Source organism: Cyanistes caeruleus, chromosome 1 (genome assembly GCF_971803275.1).
Source record: "Cyanistes caeruleus chromosome 1, bCyaCae1.hap1.1, whole genome shotgun sequence".
Classification (NCBI taxonomy): Eukaryota; Metazoa; Chordata; class Aves; order Passeriformes; family Paridae; genus Cyanistes; species Cyanistes caeruleus.
This window is the reverse complement of record NC_141701.1, coordinates 49474791-49497790: the sequence shown is the minus strand read 5'-3', so window position 1 is coordinate 49497790 and position 23000 is coordinate 49474791. Positions and strand designations below refer to the sequence as shown.

Genomic DNA, 23000 nt, shown 5'->3' with positions numbered 1-23000 from the left:
AAACTATGTTTCATAAAATGGAGTTGAGTGATTTTTCATGGAGCAAGAAATATTCAACAAAATGTTTTACTTGGTTTTTAAATAGCAAGGAATAAAAAGCTTAGAGACAGTTTGAATCATGAGATTTCCTGGTCAAGACCAGGAAAGTCATGTAATTATGCAATCACACTGTCACTGCCATCATAGAAACCAAAGTATGGATTCTCAGGTGCCTTGAGTGGGGTGTAGTGCATAGGACTAATGTCAGTTCCCTGAATTTACAGTGAATATTGTTCTTTCAATGTATGTGAAGAAAAGCTCTAGAGAGCATGAAAAGCTGTACCTCAGGCAATAATTTAACTGTGATACCATTCACATTGCCATGCTTCTGAATTGCAAAACACTTAAAAAACTAGTAGAAAATGAGTTCTATGCAGATGGGATTTGTGTAATGTTGGTGCAAGGCCTGATTAGCAGCTTCCATTAGATCCCTGTCAGTCACTAGTTGCTGTAGTGGCTCCTAGACTTAGTCAGCTGGTGTCCTTGCAATGAGGATCAAGAGCCTGTTTTAGTGCAAAAATGTCCATTTTCACTATGTGACCACATAGAAGACCAAAAATTTATTTGCTTTTGACAGGAAAAGTACACGTTGAATGTAGGTTTTATCAGCTGATCACCTCACTCCTACTAGAAAAATAAACCTTTGACATTCATAACTGACTGGCTTGCAGGAATCCAGATACATACCTGATATGTCTGTATTTGCATTATTCATTTAATTGTGTATGTTTTATGGCACTGTGGTAGCCCCTCTATATTCATCAGAAGCCAGTGCTATAGGAATGTTTGACCAGTCCCTCATACATGCTTCCTTTTGTTATCCAGAGATAGTAGAAGACACTCATATCATATTGATTATTTGCAATGGATAGAAAGTAATGACTGCAATCCTTTCATTTTAATAAATCTTCTGTGAAGAAAGCAAGCAAAATAGAGTTTCAAACTTAGGTGCAACAATAGGGTACCTAAAAGAGATTATTAGCCCAGGTAAGTACATGTTAACCTTGTTCCATATTTTGGTGTATCTTCCTTTTCATACCCTTTTGCTGTTTCCCCAGACAAAGCATTCTGGAAATGCATTGCAAGTTCTGCATTAAAAAAAAAAAAATATTAAGGTCTTAAAGTTCATCATCCCCCAGACTGAGAAGGTTAAAATACAAAATCTAAATTTGGGTATGAGGTATATGCTTCAACACTGCCCATATGACATTTATTAAGTGATTCAATTTAATATATTATTTTACTTGCACATTGTACAGACGTAATATCCTGTTTATTTTCTTTCTGAGAGAAGAAAATGTCTATTGGCAGTTCTGAATGCACAACAGGCTCTCCAGCTGATGTGCTGTACCTTATCGAGTCAGACTGTCCTACACCACAGGAAAGTAATGAGAAGTCTAATTGCACTGTATATTATTACTCACTGAAGCAGATCAGAATTTTTTTAAAGTTGACTGTTAATTTGCGTGCAGATCAGGAGAGTGGAAGAGCAGACAATCACAGTTTAGTAATTATTTTTGTAGAGCCAAGATCTTTGCATGAAATCCTGCATATTGCCAGTCACACTCCTAAGAGGATTGAAAAAAATCAGTGTCTTTGTGTCAAAATTTTGCTGACATATTACTGCTAGAATCTTGCAGACTTTGTAATATATTTAGATATGACTCAGAGGTTAATTATGTGTTAGGTTACCTTAGTGACTACAGATTTCGTGACACTCCTAGTGGCAAATCAACTTGCTTTTAGCCACAGAGATGAAGAAAGTAAAGCCAACCCCAAGACTTTTAGGCACATACTGTCCTGCTACTGACCACCACAGTTGCTCACCAAAAGCTCATGGTTAGAAACAGTAGTTAAATGTAAATGTGAAATTTGTCACCACAAATATATGCAAAATAAAAATTGTTGGATGCAGACAGAAAAAAAAACCCATTGATTTTTATTATGCTATTGATGGAATGCCTCTCTTCTTGTTTTTTTCCTGTAAGCATACCTTTCACAAGGGCCTCCTCACAGATCAGCTAAAGCTTAATTATGTTTTTTTCCCCAGTTACTCTCACCTATTGATCTCTCCATGCACTTGAAATGAGTTGACTGGCCAATACATTTCTTTTTATGCCTCCCTGTCTACTGTTTAAGATTAAATTATATTGTAAATACCACTTGCCTGGTGTGATTGCTGACACAGAAGCAAAAATTAGATGTTCTCTTGAGAGTTTTACCCAAGGCACTGAATTGTTCATATTACATGCCAAAATGTATTAGGAAGATAATTTGAGACCTCATTTTCTTTTGAACACCTTTAATAAAATATGTGGATAGATGAATTTTAGAAAATGTATCCTTTTATTGATTTCATTAATGTGAAGTAATGTAACCAAAAGGCCACACATAATGGCTGCAAAATATCAAGACCTTTGTGATAAAACAATGTCCTGCATGAGGAGCATGTAGAAGTTTGATTCTCACCATAATCATATTTTCCATTTGTTTGTAAATTTTGAGAACTGGGGAAAGGAATTTCACTAAGAACGTTCCATAGTGTGGGATTAAATAAACAGGCAAATTCTGAGAACCTTGGGAGCTTAGTATGGAAATCAGAACCTATCTTTGTTTACCACAGAGCATAAAATGAGAGCACAACTATAAACAGTACTGCTAAGAAGCACCATTGATTCAATTTGTACACATGATTAAATGCCCTCCTCACTCAGAGCTGCACATACACATAAACACATTATGTGTTTACACTGCCTTCCACCTCCGTCCCAGTGCTTCAGTTTCTGGACCTGGCAGACACCTGAAGATTCAGAAGTGTTGTCTGACTCACTGAATGGTATCTTAGAAGAATCACATTCACCAAACAATAAAAATCAACATCCCTTATGCCTTGGTTTCTGAACAGACAAGGACATTAGACACAAGGTGCTGTGGCCCTGATTATGCTGAATGAGAGTGTCTCTGTTGGTAACTTCTCTGCTGGAGAAAAGAAGACTTCCTCATGGTTGAGGAGGAGTGGGTTAGAGACCATGGAGTCAAACTTGACATCTAGAAGTCCATGGGCCCTGATGGGATGTAATGCACCCATGAGTGTTGAGGGAACTGGTGTATGTCATTGTTAGACCACTCTCAATCATCTTAGAAAGGTCATGGCAGCCAGGTGAGGTACCTGAGGGATGGAGGAAAGCAAATGTTATCCCCGCCTTCAAAAAGGGGCAAGAAGGATGACCCAGGCAACCACAGGTCCATCAGCTTGTGGAGTGTTGACCCTGGCAGGATGTCTGGTGCCCACAAAGTCATTCTGTCATTCCCCTCCATGACTGGACTCAGGAGAGAAGAACAAAAGTCTCATGAGTTGAAATAAGGACAGGGAAAGATCACAAACCAATTACCATCATGGGTAACAGTCAAAACAGATTCAACTTGTAGAAACTAATTGAATTTATTACCAGTCAAAATCAGAAGAGGATAATGAGAAGTAAAACACCATCCTCCCACCACTTCCTCCTTCCTGAGCTCTACCTCTTCCCCCACAAGTGGTGCAGGGGAGACAGGGAGTGCTGCTGCTCAAGAAGAGGAGTTCTTCCTCTGCTCCAGCATATTCTGCATTCTGCAGTCTGGTTGGATGAAGTTTGAGGGGCTCTGGGGCATATCAGTAAATCTTTTATAAGACAGAAGGTTGAAAATATATCTAAGGGAAAGAATATGTTTCTCAAACGTGTTTTATGAGTAAATTTGGAACACATGAATAGACAATATAGTTAAACGAAATTTGTAAAATGTAAGATGATTTCTGCATTCAGGTTTTATTATTTTGCATTCATTTTCATTTTAATTACATAGGATTTAAATAGGAACTTTTCTAGCCACTAGGTTATTCCAGGAAATTGTTATGCATTAGGGACACCACATTAGGGACAAGGATGAATATATTTGTAGCCTTCTTACCCAGGGCATCCTCAAGAAAACAAAAGCAAATGTAACATGAATGCTGAAAGTAGTAAGCATTCTTCAGCCTTGCAGTGCTGTATCTCTTTAATATCTCCTTTATTCCTATGCCATCAAGTACTTTTTGGTCTATAGAATTGCTGTTTGCACTGTTTATCAATGTGTTCATCAACTGTCTTGCCCTATTTCATGAGTAATTAAATGTTCTTATTTTGGCCAAAAAAATCCAATAAAGCAAAAGCCTTAATTGGCTTCCTCTCAGCTACTCATGGCATGATCAGATAGCCCTGTCTCCAGCTGTTAATTGCACTAAACATTGATGTATAGGTTCAGCCAACACAATTATGGAAAATGATGCATATTCTTTGAAGAATACAGATGAAATCAAAGACTGTAGGATTGAAATTTTTCTAGACATATATTAACATGTTAAAACAGGATTGAGGTGTGATAGTGATTTAGGTTTTATATTTGGAGTGATTTGGTGCAGAAGAATTGTCCACTAAATACTTAAAAGAGAAGCAACACTTCTTTCTTCAATGTTGAGCATAGTATATTTATTCCTTCCTTCCTGGAAGGTGCAGTATGGCCCATGACTGGGATTTTTACTAATTCATTGCACTTTCAATGCTGTGGTAGCAGTAATACAGTTAAGGTAAAATGAAGCTATATTCTAGTAAATGCTTATATGGGACTTTTAAATCACAGTTTTCATGATAAAATAAAATTTTTCAATGCTATCGCGCCAGGAAAAAAAAAAAAAAAAAAAAAAAAAAAAAAAAAAAAAAACCCAAACAACTCTTTTAATGCACCCAGAAGTCTAGGAGAATAAAATACCACTACTCCTTGTTACACAAGTTGGTTTATCCCTTTTGGTTTTGGCTTGAATTTTCTATCACTCTCTGGGTTTTGCTTCTTCGTTTGTTTATTTTTTCTTCCTCCTCTTTTAAATCTGATTTTTCATAACCCTATGATCTTTTGCTTTCACAAGCATTTTCTCTGTTAGTCTCTTTATCAGTTCTTCTGATTCCTTTTGGGCAGATCATCTTATCTATCTTCTGCTTTTTTCTCCAGCACTTCCTCATAAAAGATCCATTGACAGCTCAGACTCAAAATACATGTATTTTTTCTCCTAAACATATCCATCCTACTTGCCATCCAAGCTCATATAGCAGTGCTTAGCCAATCTTCCTCCACAGTTTTTTTGAAAGCCTGTCGCTTTCTCTCTATACAGACAAATGTCACTTTTCATAAGTTTTTTCACTTTTTACCACTTCTTGCACATCCTCCTTAGCATCCATATTGATAGTCCATCCAAAACACAGCTGGTAACATGGCTGCTCTCATTGGTCAAACATCTTTGCTTGCCCACATCTTTTAAGCTCATTTTTAGTTGCAAGGTTTTCCACAACATTCTGTCCCAGTCTATAAATCAGATCAAGTGTTTCCTGATCCCAGACATTTTGCTGTATCAGTATATTATTAGTATAGTATCAGTATAGTATTAGTATAGTATTAGTATATTAGTATATATTTATTAGTATATTAGTATATATTTTTTTCTTAATAATTCCATTACAACCCCTGTGCCTGTCATGACTTCACTATGCTGTAAATTATTGGTCCTTTTGGTTTTTTGCCTACATATACTCTTTTTTCCACAATGTATGAAAAAGTCATAGCCATTCAGATAAGGAAAAAATTAAAGTAAATCTCTGTTTTAGGGCATGTCCCAGTTAATTGTACTCTCAAATCTTTCTCCTATCTTTGAGGCAAGGTTTAATTTTTTTTATCTTATATAGCACACTAGTCTATTTTTAGCCTTAAGAGAATTTATCAATCATCTTAAGGACTGTTGCATGACTGCAAATGGATTTAAGTTAAAAAAAAACCAACCTGGCTGAAGTTTGGTTTTCATAAGCCTTGATGTGTAAAAGATATTCATAGATAGCAAAGACTGGACTATTTTTTATTTGGTCTCTATATCCTTTAGAAATACTCTTCTTGATGGGGTATCTTTGTTCGAGTCACATTTTCAATTAACGAAGTAATTAATCTATCACTACATCCCTTTGGATGTTTCTTGATTACACAGACTAATAGATCATATTTTAAAAACTATGGTAGGGATGTAAAATTCTCTTTAGAAGTGCTAAGAACTGTCACTGCAGTATGATTGACATGTACATCTCCCTGAATATTCTATTTTCATGCTCTTAAAGGTGCCTTTAGCCATTCTCCTCTTTAGGTAAATCAGTTAGCTTAACCATTTGGAATATTTCAAGAGCCTTTTGTGGTATTTTGAAAACTTTTTTTTTAATTCAAGTTCTCCTGAGAAGGAACATTTTCTGCATTGCAGGGATCTAGTGGGGGGGGGTAAAATGCAGGCCATCCAGATTAGCTTTGAAGCATACTGAAAAAACTCCTCTTTGGCTTGCTGCAGATTCAGAAGAAAATAAAAGTTCTGATGAAGTGCAGAGCATGCTTTTCCAGACCGACATTAACCTAATGCTATTTTAGAAAACTTCATTGTTACCAGTTTTCCAGTGGGTACATTGGCACATTTACAACCTGTTAAAACATGAACTTTAGCTGAGAGAACGCTGGGGGAGCATAATGGAAACCTGTTTCCTATGTATGTTTATCCTTGCTCCAAGAAAGATCTCAAGTGATACATTTCCAAAAGTATTATGTGATTAGCTCTGCCAGAAAGGAATAAAGTATCTGAGTGACTACTACTACTTATATTTCAGTATAAGAAAGCACTCTCTAAGGAGTCCTCGGCCCTCCAGCTTCCCAAATGACACCATGAGACTGCTTTGGCACACCTGAAACCTCATAATTTACACATTAGTAGCTCACAGGCTGCATCCAGACTTTTGCTAGAGTTGAGGGCTGAAATGAGGGTATCTTCCCTCAAACAGAGTGGGTATTATATCACTTGGGATGAAGATTTCCATTTTCAACTTGTTGTAATCCATATTCTACAGCACTGTGAGTCACTTCAGGGACAAATAACTGCAATCAAGAATTAAGTGTTATTGTTATTAACTGTTATTTTTGTGTGCAAGGTTTGGCTATCCCAGTTTTTTTCAATGGTAGGAGTATGTAGGGATATTTGAATGCTGTTTAGTATAATGAAAAATTATCAAGAAATACATCAAGTTGTGCATTAGCAGAATAAGATGGGGGTTTTTTAGTGAGTAGGAGCCAGTAAATAGTAAATACAAACCCCAAGGATATATAAGTTGTTAAATAGTTGGTTCGGCTTAGTTTTGATAGTTAGTGTAATTTATTGTTATTTTATTAATAATTTGAAAAGAACTTAGAAAAATAATGTTTTGCTGTTGTCTTGAGATGCTTACACTCCAGGCAGATGGCATGGAGATTGAGTAAAAATATTCATTGAAGTTAGAGAAAAGTTTCCCATTAATTGCACCATACTTTGTATTTGGGACAAAGAAGCCCAGAAAGTGCTTCATTAAATAAAAGATCAAAAGTCCATTTGGCCTTGAAAATGTGCAGATGAGCAGTTAAGGCATGCTGGGAGGTCCATGTCCATGAATGTTTTCAGGACTGAGGTTTTAGAGTAGAGCTGGCAATACCTATCTTGCTTTTCATATTGGAAACATTTCCTTGCGTCTGTTTGCAGCTAATGGAACAAGATAACTTTTCTTGTGTACTGCTTAGGTGTCCTTATCTCCATGTCTGACGTGGGAAAGATTAATGGATAAAACGAGTCTGAGAATGTTTATTCCAATTACTTTTACAATAAGAAACAAAGAATGCTGAGCATTGCACATGCTGTCCTCTCAGCTTGAGAGTCTTACGGTTTCTGTTGTATTTCTTTCTTCTAGGCCTTTCTCTGAGTTCTGCCTGCCGCACAGCCATACGTATTAGATGACTTTGGGACTCGTTTTGCATCAGCGATGAAGGGATTATCTGGCAGCCGCAGTCACCATCACGGGGTTGCCTGTGACCCTGCATGTGACAGCCTGCCACACCACCAGGACAGGAAGCCATATTTGTTAAACCCAGTGGAGCCCCACCCCACAGACCACCCTTACTACACTCAAAGGAACTCTTTCCAGGCCGAGTGCATGGTGCCCTACAACGATCAGATTGCCAGCAGCACGTTTCCCCGGAGGCATTACAGCTCCCACCATGAACTCAAGGACGAGTGTGCTCTGGTTCCCCATGGAACTGCCAACAAGACCAACCGCATCCCTGCCAACCTTTTGGACCAGTTTGAGCGGCAGCTGCCCCTGAATCGGGATGGCTACCACACACTGCAGTACAAGCGAACTGCCATGGAGCACCGCAGCGACAGCCCGGGCAGGATCCGGCACCTGGTTCATTCTGTCCAAAAGCTCTTCACCAAGTCCCATTCGCTGGAAGGACCATCCAAGGGCAGCGTCAACGGGGGGAAAGCAAGCCCGGAGGAGTCACAGACGATGAGGTATGGGAAGCGCAGCAAGAGTAAAGAAAGGCGATCAGAAGGTAAGCCCAGATCCAATGCATCGGGATGGTGGAGTTCAGATGACAACTTGGACAATGATGTTTGCATTTATCATGGTCCCAGTGGGGTCATGACCATGGGAAGATGCCCCGATCGCTCTTCTTCCCAATACTTTATGGAAGCCTATAACACTATTAGTGAACATACTGTGAAGTCCTCCAGAAGCAATAATGATGTCAAATGCTCTACCTGTGCAAACCTGCCTGTGAATTTGGACTCCCAGTTAATGAAGAAAAGCTCTTGGTCCTCTACATTAACCGTGAGCAGAGCCCGTGAAGTTTACCAGAAAGCATCAGTTAACATGGACCAGACAGTGGTGAAGGCAGAGACGTGTCAGCAGGAACGGTCATGTCAGTACCTCCAGGTACAGTGTGGAGAACTGGTTCTGTTAACTGTGCTCTGCCTTGTCTCAGGTGTTTGTGGGGGATGGAGGTTTGCTCTGATGTCTCAACTTTCCCCAGAGGTCACTGATCACCAAACAAGGGGGCTGCTGCTAAAATTAAAAAATTATCAGCTTTTTGCTTTTTTTTTTTTTTTTTTTTTGGGGGTCCAGAATTAAGTATTTCAAAGTAACACTTCATGTTAGAACAGAATTTTTTTATTTTTTTTTCATGTGGGAAAAATAAGACCTTTCTGTGTACCCTTTGAATTTATAAAGCTGTCACAGTAGGGGTATGGGGAATTTGATGTTTTAGTGCTTTCATTTAGCATTACAATGTCAATTAACTGAATGTTACTAGGATACAAATTCTTTGATTTCTGTAATTTCAATTTCGCTTTCATTTAGTGCTCATTTTTTATGAAGGCTTTTGAGACCCTTTTGAGAAACTATGGGGTACCTTAATACTTTCTCCAGCAGGAAAACAACCTACTTTTCTTTTTGCCTTAGAATATAAATTCTCTTAAAACAGTTACTGTAACGTGTCCAGATTTGTTTATCAGGCTATTCCTCTTTTTTATGGCTCTGAGTCAAAAATAAAAAATCAAAAGGTTGAAATTATTCCTTGTTCTGATTATACATTTTAGGAGTACATCACCTACTCCCTCACAAGCTGTTTGCAGTTAATACAGCGTCACTATTTTTCACCAGTATTGTATCTTTAAATGTCAAGAATCAGATGTCTCCTCTTGGAGCTATCATACTGCCGGTGAATGTTTGTGGCAGGAACATGGATCAGAAAATATTAAAACTGTTTCATTCTTAGGAGAGCTGTGGATAGCTTTTATGCACTTTAAAAGAAGCACTTATGGCACATCTAAGTGTGTGTGTAAGATGGAACAACGTTGCACAGAGAAGAGAGAAGACCATGAGGAAAAAAGAGGTTTGATAAGATGATTCGGTTTTTAATTTTAATATAGTGGGACTCTTTTTCTATTTGTATAGAACTGTAGCAAGTTCTGTCATATGGGTGCTTTAATGAGACAGTCAGCTTCCACATTCTGTTGTTTAAGTCAGTATGCAGAGAAAGCGTAGGACTGAGGCATCAGCATTTAAAAATTGATCTTAAAAGGTTTTATGAAGTGTCATGCAAAATAATTTTGAATGCCAGCCTCTAGGATTCTAAGTCTTAAATGTAAAGGAATGGATATGTATATTTTCTATCAATTGTTTAAGAGAGTGGGGTGGGGGAAGAAGGGGCAATACAAATGCTCAGGGTGTTTACAGCTCTGCGTATGGGCTGGGGAGGGAGAGGGGTTTCAAAATAGCCTCAGGTTGCAACCTTTTGAGGTTTTGTGGGTTTTTTATTAAGTATCTTCTGTGTGAATTTTGTGAGTAAGAAGAAATCATAACTTTAGGCTTGATTGTTGTGGTTACTTTGAACCCTGAGATTTCTTTTGTTAGTATTTTTGTTTACTCCTTCAGCCTTCTCTTGGGTTTAGATAAAATAGCTGACAATTCAGTATGTGACCAGATGGCTAGAAAAGAGTGAAAAACTGTGCCAGCATCAGCTTTAAACGAACACCTCCATAGGGACCTTTAGATAATGTTTAACTGACAGGAATAGACTCCTCAAGTGGAATTAGAGGACATTATCTGTGTCTGTATAAAAATATGTCCAACAATTGTCAAGGGCAAGAATAACTAAATTCTCAATTAGAATAACTACATTCTCACTGTGTTTCCCATTCTCACTGGTAGTTCTATTTCAGTATTCACTTAATTTTGTTTCATTCTTTCTAATTGCATGCCACTGTAAAATCAAGGGAAATATTTGAAACTTTTTTTTTTTTTTTTTTTTAAAGGCATCAGTTAACATTGGAAGTAATATTCAAACAGAGTACAGTAGATTTGAGGAAGCAAGTCAGGATTATTCTTCTCTCTTGGCAGCTTGAAAGGATGACAAATGCATATAGGTATTTAAAAAGTCAGTCTATTTTGAATGCATCCCATTGCTTTTCTCTTCACTATATCACTTTATCATTTTACACTGCAAGCCCTTTGGGGCTTGGACTTTGTTCCCTTTGTGTTTCCACAATGCCCAGCACAATGAGGCACAGAACCTAACTGAGGCCTTTTGTCTGTCCTGCAATATAAGTATATATTAACAGTAGCAGAGTTCTACTCTGTTAGTAGGTTGTAGAGTTACTCTCTGTATCTGTTATTTTCCAGGTGCCCTTCTCATTATTGTACCAGAAAGCTGGTGTCCTATGTTAGAACAATTGGAAAGGCACAAAATGAGATGAAAGCTGCAAATTCACAACACTGGACAACCCTGATCATTTAATTTCATTGTTATGATGCTGCTTTGTTGCTTTCTTTAACTCACTTAATGTTAAATAGATGCTTTTATCAACTTGCTTGTTATTTAAGTTATTGTCTATGGTCCAGGACATAAACTCTGATCATTCAAAGAGCTTGTTCATGTTATCTCTTCTTGTCACAGTATCTGAATTTAATGAAGGAGTGACTTTTTTTAAACTCAGGATAATTTTTTATCAGGATGATTTTTTTTATCCTGATAGATCCGAGTATATCAGAGATCACAGGTGACATTGACTTCACATTTGTTTGTGAGGGCTTTTATCACAAAAGTATCTGCATGAGTTCTCAGTGTAAAGACATGGAAATAACAAACAATTATTTCACTTGCTGTGTTATTTTCCACTTAACTGTTCTGTGGAAGGAGTTGGCAGTAGTTTGTATTACAGATGGGCTTATTTCTCATGATTTGGAATTTGGATCAAGTGCAGAGTCCTCCTGCATTGCAATGTCTTTCTTTACTGCACAAGGCTTCACTTCCAGCCCTGGTGCTGAAGCATAGTGTCCATCCTTGGAATTCTAGGGGAGGCTTGGGTCAACATTTTGCATCTGCTGAAACAGATATTATCCTAGAACAGTCTAAAGACTGTCAAGCAAATCTTTTTCTCTTACCTGCATTTTGGGAGTGGAATTGCATTTTTATCTTCCATTTCTCCTTTCAAGAGTGAGCAGCTGGATAGTAGAAAGATAAAGTTCTTCTTTTGAGATGATTTTCATTTTAGGAAAGTGCTACTATTTGATGCAGCTTTACAGTTGGACTACAGTGAAGGAAGGCAAGAAGGAATTGTTCATGTTTTATCAAAATGTTTCTTTAAAATGGTTTCCCTCCCTTGAAAGAAAAAATTTTAAAGCAGTGGACAGCCTCTACTTCTCTGCTAGCTTCTTCTCTGGAAAAAAAATGAAATTACAAATGAGAGGCAAAATGTAAGCAGCAGTCCTTTGCTGTGAACAATAGGGTCTAAGTACACAGGGAGATATTTTTGACACTCTTGTTTTCTATGAATTCGTGAATTTTGGAGCTAACAGTGTATCAAATTCACAGCAGAGTTTGTCTCTGATTACAGTTTTGCCATTTAATGTTCCCTGTAATTACCATTCCTGTTGTCCTTGGTCCATTTGTTAAGAGACTGAGAAAAATACAATGTTTTTCAAATGAATTTAATCTTTTCTTATATGGGTCAGTCATAAGTTTCCTTTTCAATGCAACTGATGAGACTTATATCAGTTGTGTCAGACACTTGAGGCTAAGGATGGAAATTTTATGTCTGAAAAATGAAGTGCAGAAGGTGGGGTCAACAGTGCAGTCGTTCAACCTCCACATTTGCTTTGCTTCTCCTTTGATGGGATACTGTGAGAAATGCTATTAAAAATATAAACCAAGTTTCTGGGTGTAATAAGAATTTTCTGGTGACAGAGGTTCTGGTTAGTACTGCACTCTTTCTTGGGTGGAGGTTGCCTGTAATGTGCATTGATATACAAGATATAGAGTTAAGAAACTCATTATCCAAATGACATGTTTTCCATTCTCAGGACAAGACACAGTTTCTTAGGAAAGACAGCTGAATTCCAGTCCCAGACAGCCTCTTTTTGTTGCCTGTGTCCATGCATGACCAAACAGACCTAAGAGTCAGGGTGCTAATAAGGACCAGTAAGTGTAACGTGATTTGTTAGCATGGTACCTTACATTACAAAGTTTTTATCCTTATGACACAGCAATTTAAGTTAGATCTGGTATGCTAAGTTTACCTATGCAAGTTTTTCTGCAGTTTCAGTTTGTGTTTTCCTCATTTATGGTGTTTGCATTTCAGATGCAACTACCATATTCAAATTAATCTTCCAGGATATCCTTACATATACATATACATATACATATACATATACATATACATATACATATACATATACATATACATATACATATACATATACATATACATATACATATACATATACATATACATATACATATACATATACATATACATATAAAGTTATATTAACATCCCTTAATGTATTAACATCCATTTTCCATTTTTCATGTATCTGATGACATTTTTAGCTCATATTCCATTATAAATTGAAAATTAATGAAGCACATGTTATTTCTCTTTCAATTTTCCAGTCAGTACTACAAAGTATAGGAGGTGTAAGTTTCAAGGTTTTTTGATGAGCTCATGTGAAAGATAATTCTTAGTAAAGCTAGTGAAACTATTTGGACAAATGTGATATTAAGTGTCTAATGTGTTAATGTATTCTAGGTCAACTTCTGGAAAAACATTTAGGAATTCTTAAATGCTCTTGAATTTTAAAAGGAACTAGTATATAAGCATATTAATAATGAAAAATATATTCTCAGAAAGCTAATTCATTTTGGTTTTAAAATTGTGAGGTGGGTAATATTACTAATGCCTATAGCTAGGGAATTTGTGGAAAATATAGATTAGGTACAAAACAGCTTATTTACAAAATGTATATCACTAACAGATCATTAAACTGGCATCTTGGTTATTTTAGTCTACCTGCAAACCCACCCAAGATATGATTGCTATACTGAGAGAAATATATTGGAGGGTATTTCAATAAACTCATCTTCTTCATCATTGCAGTCCTTTAATTTAGCTAAAAAACAAAACAAACAAGAAAACCTCCAAAACTGTCAGCTGTGTTGGTGATAATGATCTTCTTGCCTCTCCTTTCACCTTAACAACTGGTGTGTTCTTTTTTGCTTAATTGAAAGCTGTGCTGACCTTTGGTGTCTTGAGTAATGGGGGCCTCCTAAGTGCAAAGAGCCCTCCAACAGCAATTTCAGCTGCAATTTTATCTGCCAATGTTCCGTAATTTTCTGTCCTTTAGTTTTATTGCCATCCTGTAACTTTTAAGTATTGAATATACTGGCACTGACCTTATTTTTTCCAGATTAACTTGAAATACTGTCAGTTCATTCTGTTAGCATTCCTACTTTCTAATAGTGCATCTATTAATGAACACAATTCTGGCAGCTGGAACCTGTTGCTGACGTACTATTTATAGGATTTAGCAACCTACTTGGGTGACACTACATTACATATACTGTTAAGTCAGAAATGTTTACTAAAATTATGGCTGCACATAACAGCTGACATTTGGTGTCTATCTCAGTTCCTTCACAGCATGGATAAGGTTTGTTTCAGTCATGGATCTGGTTCCTTTCTGTAGCTTTAAATATTTGGAGTATTCTGAGCTTATCCTTTTCAGTAATTTCACTGTAAAAAAAACCAAAAATGTCAAAAAATCTTCAAGACAAGTCAAGTTCAGCAAAGAGGATCATTTAAATCTGAGTTTGAAACCTTAACTTTTATTGTGGAAAAAAGTGAAGAAGGTAGGAAGAATACACTGGGAAATGGTACATTTTCCTCAGTCAGCGCAAAGTTCCCTTCACCCAGTTATTAGGTTGGGGTTTTGTGCTTGTTTCAAGAATGGAATTCACTGTACAGATCTTGAGTGAGGAAATACTACAGTGCCAGAAGAGTGGTTTGAGCTGGGTTATTTGCCCACAATTTTTGTTCTGCTTTACAAATGCTATTGTGCTGTTCTTCTTGCACAGGTGAGCTTCTGTCACTAGTGAATTAAGTAATAAGAACATCAGTCTGTTGTATATTGCTTGTCCTTTCATCTTCTTACTCTGAAACTGTGCAATAGGCTGTCTTCTTTGGGCTCCTGATGGATATATATTTCTCTCACCAAGGACTAAGCAATGTGTCATGCAGTAGGATAAGGCATTGTGACAGTTCTGAAGCCAGGGCTTCCAAACACAGTCTCTGAATTGTGTCCAGGGGTCTTTTATGCAAATAAGTTTGTGTCTAATTTTGCTTTGCTGACATAACCTCAGCCTGATAACCAGTTTGTTAGGAAATCTTTGAGGTTTCCTGGTCTGTAGCAATTCAGTTTCCAGCAGATGAGAGTCAAGACGATGACCTAGATTTCATTTCCTATGGGACACTACTGTAGAACACAGGTGACCACTTGGTGACCATTTGGAGTCGCTGAGAAGACACACTATGATGTTCTGAAACCAGTTTCCTTACAGCCAAATGAAAGCTTATTTCACAGGTGTATAGCACTGCTGTAATCTACAAGAAGTCATTGTGAAAGTGTCAGTGAAGTCTGCCCACTGGCCACTAAAATGTGACAGAAGCCAACAGCCAGCAGGAGACAGTAGTTTAAGGGCATCACTTAGAGATGCTGCCTGGGAGAGCACCTTAGCAAAGCACCAGAGATAACTGATTTACAGTCAGCCAAAAGAAGCAGCATAAGAGCTGCTTCTCAAAATGCTCTCCCCATCACATCTCTTTTCTTCCAAGGATACAGATTCAGCTACATGTTCTCCACCCACTAGCCAGTTTCCTGCTGTCTGCTTGACAGTGGGCTTGTGCCTGTGTGTAGTGAAAAAAAGGTAAAATGGCATCTCATCTAACACTATTGCTTTGGATGCCAACCAGTCCTGTATGCAGGTGTTGAAGTGACTCATCACAAAAGAAGATATAAAGAAGAAATGAGAGAATATTTCTCTATTGCTAGTCATTGAAAGTGTCCTTTAAAGGACTGGTATTTGTGTTAGAAGTCATCCTTAACTGGGCAAGAAACCCTATGTCATTATAATCAATGGCACTGAATGCTTCAAGGGTACTGCGAAAGATGAGCACGAATGCCTGCCCTCTGCCACTGGAGAATATCATCCATGAGTATCACTGAAGCAGTTCTAGTTTGAGGTCCAGGCCAAGAACCCTGATCTGTGACCTTCAGTCATATTCACCTCAGCTAACAGATGTGGGAGTTGCTGTTTGGCTTCCTTTCTGCATAAGGTGTTTACAGGTGGCAAACTTGAAAGGCAGTGAATTGGAATCATGGTATCGGTGTGCCTCTCTTCATGTTTGGTTGGATTTTTACCCACAAACCAGAAGGAGAAAAATTATCTGGAATCAAGACATGGTAATTTCATTTAGAAGACACACATTCCTCTTCACAGAATGGAATGTGAATCACATTGACGAGCCAGTGGTCAAGACACCTTGTGGTGAATGAACATCATAAACTGGAGTGGTGCTTGAAGAATTTTGTCTATTGGCTGACCCTCTCAGGATTCATACTGGTTTTGAAGACTTTCCAAACTACTGTTATGTGAAAGAAGATCTCAGTTCTTCACCCTGTTTGTTCAGGTTTGATGCAAGGGGTGGGCACAGGATAGAGGAAGTAATGCTTCATCTTGGACAGGTCTTTGTTCTGGTGTTAATTCCCCTCTTGTAAAAAATATGGAAATAAGTCAGCTAAATTAAATTAATTTATAGTAGAACAGGATTGCTCAAATAGTACAAGCTAAAGCAAATGTTGCTGCAGATACTGAGCGTATTAAATTTATCCTAAATAAAGGAAACCCTCCTAACTGCCTTTTTTAAAACACTTGAGGCTTATTAACCATATATTCTTTTTCTGCTTTCTAAGGCTTCCTTTTTTTTGCATACTTCATTGATTCTTAACATATGCACATTGATAGAAAGGCTACTCATCCTTATTGGTCTGATTAATTCAATATTCATGAGTGCTAGGAATAGGCTCAGTAAGTGGAAGATAGCAATTGAAACTTCCTTTAGAGCATGCAGAAGAGGCATAATAATGGCTAAGAAGACCAAATTGCATGGGTTTGAAAAATCTGCACTGAACAGTCATTAGGCATTGTTCTTCAGTAGTGTGATTTCATTTCATTAAGTATTTGCATACTAATAGAAAGCTAAAGTTACAAGTCTACTGCTGTGAGTGATGGTTAGCCACTCCTTCCATCCTTTTGTTTACTTCTATAGTCATCCACATTGCTTTGGCAAAGCACAGGGAGAAGCTTTAATGATTTCAGCTGCAATAAACCAAAGCAAAGTGGAGATCAATAATGAACTTAATTTGCTATAGAGACAGTCTGTTTGCTATTTCATCCAGCAAGGTAAGTTAATAAGTATTTGGGGGGGGAAAATGTAAGGAAATTAGATACTCTAATTTAATTTTTTAGGAATGGAATAAAAAATGTTTTCTTTGTCTTTACAATCTGGGCTTATTTCACATACTATTACATGTGACATTATGAAGTGAATGTTTGACGATTGTGGGGCCAGTATACCTGTTTCTTTTGTTTCTTTATAGGGATCCTAGACTATCTATTATAAAATCCAGGTCCTTTATATCAAAAAATGCATTAAAGGAAATTACAAGTCAGTACAACATGGCTAATGACAAAGTGTGAACACTTACAGAGCAACATAAATTTAGTTAAAGATTGGGACAGATAATCTATACACTAAATGATGCTAAATCCAGGTAAGATGTTGGCTAGTAGCAGTACTTCATCTTTATAGTCTGCTCTGTTTACAAAAGCATGCTATATCAGCCATTTAATCAAAAGAAAGAAACTGTTGTCAGGCTTAGTGGTCATACATGTAGCAATTTATTGCCAGGAGTTTGCTGAAGTTTTAAGTTTCAGTAAGTTGCACAGCTCAGAGGCCTTTCCTGGATATTTTCTCTTTCTATTCAAGTAATAATGGTGTTCTTTTTCACTATGCATTCTGTATAAGTGAAGTACACTCTTGACTTCGAGGCTTGTAAAGATTTGTACATGAGTTTAAAGATAGAGAATGAAATGTTTCCAGGTTCATTATTACTTTGATAGTGTGAATAATAATAGTTCTATTTTAATAAAAACAATGTTCATTTTTAAATCTGAGTCCAGGTCTTACCCCTTTTTCATGAGAGTTAAAACAATCATGCAAGTGATGTTCTCACTTGATAGTCTGATACTGGAAATTGCCAAGGTAATTATATAATATGATTTTCTTAAAAGCATGAAACAGCTTTATCTCAAGTATGTCAATCTTAATCTCATTAATCCTCTAAGGCAGAAGATACTGTGCATTTGCACTTGTGTGCAGTGTAGTATGTGACCTTGCAAGGCATAATATTGGTCATTCAAATAAAATAAGAGCTTTTGTGCAGACCCCCTGACTGAAAAAAAATAAGAGAGCTGGAGGTTCACATAAACATTTCTCTCAGCTTTTTTTCCAGACCAACAGAAGAAATCACACTACAGGATGTGTATCATATGTGTGGTACATACAGTACCATATGTGTAGAAACAGAATGTATGAAATAATGTGATTGAATTTATTTTTGCAGTTTGCATTTTGGAGAAGGCTTTATGTTTTACTTTTTTTCTCATAATATGAAACACTTCATTGCAACAGTGAACTGCACTGTTTGCATGAGCTGTTAGAGCCATGTCTATTACAGCCAATACCTTTGAGGCACCAAAAAAGCACTCTGAAAATCAGGTCACTTGTTTTAGAAGGTATTGCTTGAAGTATTTGACTATAGGCACAGCAGTATTAAAATGTTGACATTATTTATCTGCCTGAAACAAAAGGAAATGCTGACCTTTTAGGGTTGTTTGTCCTACTCAAGTATGACACAGACAGATACCCTTTCATAAAAAGTATTATAATTGTTAATAGCTGAGGCAGAACTTCTAAAGTGTTTCTTTACCCTGCAAATGCTCTTTATCAGTTATATGATGCCTCACAGTTTTCTCCTACACCAAATTCTGGAATCAGGGTTTCTTGCTCTTGTGAATGTGATATAAGAAATAAGAAAAAAATAAGATAAAGGGGAGCTGGACCCATATTTTCATCTAAAAAATCAATTATATACTGAAAACTTACTGTAAACAAACAAAAAAAAAGTAAAAACAATATTTAGAGGAAAACAAACCAGACTTCTTAAATACCTGCAAAAATAAAAAACAAAAACAAACAAACAAAAAACATGGTCAAACTTTACGATTTAAGTTTTAAAATAACTTTTTAATCAAATATCCATCACATTCTTGTAATGCAGCTTTGTCTAGGCAGGTAAGATAGTTTGTACAAACACTCTGGATTCCTCAGTGTGTTCTGTGAAATTAGAAGCATATCTGGGTTGGTATTTCAGTCCATTCTCTCAATCTGGATGGCTTTTTAACCACAGCCATCTTTTTCTCTTTGGTTTGCTCTTAAACCCATAATATGGAAATGGAAGTTGAGTCACTTTTGTGTTATTTCCTTTGGTTTTGCGCTCGCAGGTGACTTCCAGTACCCAAACCAGCCAGTGGGTTCATGGCACTCACTGAGGCTGCTTTGCCCTGGTCTCTGTATGAACAGCTCAGCTTTCTTTCTCTGCAACTAGTGTTTCTTAAAAAGTGGAAAAGCTACTAAAAATGTGGCTGTTCTTTTCCAATGATTGCTCACTTCCCTGATAGGAGGAGAGCTCAAACTGGAAACTTCCATACAAATTGAGGGACTAGAGCAATGCATTCAAACCTCATCACGGTACACAGTGTTTGCATGTGTAAATAGAAAGTTTTGGGGTAAATCCATTGCAACCAGAATTCAAAACCTGGGCTATTGTATCTAAATTATTTTGAGAAGTTTTGGGATAAAAGGTCTTGAACTTATACATGGTGTTACTGATAACAGAACTCAATTATTCCAAAGTAAGGGTTTCCACAGTAACAATATCTCCTCACTTGTACTGCAGCTATAAACCACAGCATTAAATTTAACACTGTATCTATTATTTAATAAAACTACAAGTGTTCAGCTTGCCTGAATTATGGGAGCTGTATGAACATTGTAACTTTATTTCCCCTGACTTTTTCTCCATTAAAGACACCAACCTTAACAATATACTAACGTAGTTTATTTGGTGCATTAAAGATTAATTCACTAATTTATCTTAATAAGAAAAAGATCTTCAATTAAAGCACAATGAATAAAATATTAAACAGATCAAAGTGCATATCCTCTGAGAATTCACAGATTCTCTATATATTCTGACTTCGATATCTAGTAGCTGCCTAAAATCTGATTGGAAATACACCATTACAGGTTTTAAACTGCTGACTGAAGTCTGATCATGGCATCAAAATATCAGCAAAGCTTGAGTTTACTAAACCTGTCTTAAATTCTTTTTTGTATGAGTGATTTGAAAAGTCAAGGTTTTACACTGACAAGCAGAAGCTGTATGTTCCAAGTATGAATATAGACTGTATACTCACTATTTGATGATGTTCCAGGCCTAGAACTAATGCAAGAGTAAGACCTGAAAAAAATGTTATACTCTGTCTTTCACAAGTGGCTAAGGGAGGAATGTAAATACTTCGTAGTCTTCTATATCGAAAGTCGAAACCTCTTCTGAATGTTTCCTTCATTTTGAAAGTGTCATCTTTCCAGACGTGGTATCTAGGCATAAACTAGAAGACACAGAATGGAAATACTGCTTCTTTCTTTTTTTGTTTTTTTTTAATGTAGAAAAATATTAGACATGTTCATTCAATACTGTTCTTCCAGTAGATTCTGTTAAAACTCATTGTTTTAGTTAAAGCTTTACCCTTTCCTAGAAGACTATTTCAAGTGTTTTTATAAGTATTTATTCAGTACCATCCTATAGATGCACAATTCTGCATTTCATCATTCAGTATGAAAACAGGACTTACATATACTGGAACTATATTCCTGCCTTAAGGAACTGAGATTCTTTGAGCCCAGGAAAATAACTTTTAAAAGAAACAAAACAAACACACATAAACATACAAAACAAGCAAAAACACACACACACACATGCAAAAAAAAAAAAAAAAAAAAAAAAACCTCAAACCCACAAAAACAAAATTTGCATGCTGGTGGAAGATAAGAATTGTAGAGCCATTAACTTAAAGACAACATGGAAATTTACTTTAAAAATCCACAATGTAATTACTTTAAAAAGCCGCAAGAATTAGGTAAATAAATCATGGAGCAATTGAGAACAACGAAGTAATGAGAAAGAAGACTGAGTCTTAAGAAGGAATATTGATAAAGGTGCAATCTAGAGTAGATCTCCTGGATTAAATCTTCAGTCCTTTGAGAAAAATACTGAAGGTCCAAGTGAGTTGCAAAGCTAGACTTGGCCAAGAGAGAATGGAGAGAACAGAACACAAGAGGAAAGAAGGACTGTTAGAGCCTGGCAGCCTAAGGAAGGCCCTAAATCATTATGTCAGAAGCAGGAAAAGAAAAATCAATGAAGAAAGAAGGTTGGCAAGGTCTTCAGTTTTGAAATCATCAGGAAACAAAGTAAATGCATAGGTTGTGAATAGTTTAATTAATAAAATAATATATTAATTAATAATTAATATATATAATATATTAATAATTAATATATAATAATATATAATTAATAATATAATATAATTAATATAATTAATATAATTAATATAATTAATTCATTATAACTAGTAATAAGCCTATATAGACTTAGGACCATTACGTGACTTGTTCCTTTGTATAGAACAGTGGATTTAGGGTTGCAGTTTACAGCAAATAAAAGGCCATAAAAATTATTTGTATTAGCAGTAATATTTGAAAAGCCTTACAGGCTCTGGACTTAGGCTTATGTTTGTAGTGGGAATCAACAGCTAAGCTGTTAGCAAGCATTGCAATGTTTTAGTTTTGGTTGTCTAAACAAACTGGCACGTATATGCTCTAGCTGAAATCTGCAATGGGATTCACAGGATCCTTAGCTGAAGGTAAATGTTGATGAAAAACAAACTTCTCATAGAAAAGATTCTTCTGGTAGGTGAGAGTATTTATAAGTCACAAGACAAGTTTCATAACCCAGATTCATGCCTACCTATTTAATGTGGCTTGTAAGGTTTTTTGAGCATTATAGCTATGGCTGGTTTAAAGAGCTGATTCACTGAGAAGAATCAGAGAAGCAGAAAACTAAAAATTCACAACTGCTTGTATTTAAGTCTAAAACAAAATCTGTTTAACTAAAAATCCCTTTTGCAGGTTCACCTTTAGATAAAAAAGGTGTTCCTGCAAAATAGCTTCAATGACCCTGCTCCACTGCATGTTGTTTCTGCAGTTGGAGGAAAGAGAAGGATGCTGGCTTATGTGGTCAGAAGCCCCAGGAGCACAGGAAGGGAGAGAATGGGTGGGAAAGAGCACTCTGCTCTTGGACTGTTCTTTGTTATGTCTCAAAATCTCATGAATACACATTCCCACTGTTGCAGATTTCCAATGCAAAAAAAGAAGGGACAGCAGTGACTTTAGTTCAAGAAAAATAATGCACATCACTAAGGAGAAGAAAAAGAAGAGAATAAAGGACTCAGACACTCAGACTAATGGAATTCAAAAGGAGGCTCACTGCAAGCTGCAGGTGTGCAGTTGCACCAATTAAGCTGCAGAAGCACTAACAGAAAAATTTCACACTTGCAAACCTACTTTTGTGATGATTAGCCCATAGCTCCACTAATTTGAAATTTATCTTGAGCCAAAATCATCCTGGTGAGTGTTCCTGTGTACACTCTGTCAGAAAAGATTGTCATACAGGGATTGATATTTCAGCTTTTGTGCCTCCCCAGAAATGTTCAATATGTTGAGCTGAACCAAAAATACTCTGATCTGGTTTATAAAGGCTTTGAATTAAAATAGCTGAAAAAACCCAAGATTTTTCCAGTCTGATATTAAGCCTAACCAAGCCTTCTATGCCAGCATGTTTGCTAGAAACTTCCCAGATAAGTAATGGAAACTAGCGAAGAACTCCAGAGGTGCTTCTGACTATGGAGGGTGAGAAGTGGGCCTCCATTGCAAGAACAACCCGTGGTGAAATGAGATTAAGAAAGAGCCTTTGGCCTTCAGAATT

General features: G+C 36.7%; 1 protein-coding gene across 23 annotated transcripts in view; it reads left to right on the top strand.

The window, feature by feature from the left end:
* DLGAP1 (DLG associated protein 1) overlaps positions 1-23000 on the top strand; it is a 401340-nt gene that overhangs the window by 257747 nt on the left and 120593 nt on the right. For all 23 annotated transcript variants that reach the window (XM_086891436.1, XM_086891366.1, XM_086891464.1 and 20 more), the window contains one exon: positions 7845-8870. In XM_086891436.1, the coding sequence (XP_086747562.1) occupies positions 7917-8870 (954 nt within the window). In that variant the 5' untranslated portion in view covers positions 7845-7916. The remainder of the gene's footprint in view (positions 1-7844; positions 8871-23000) is intronic.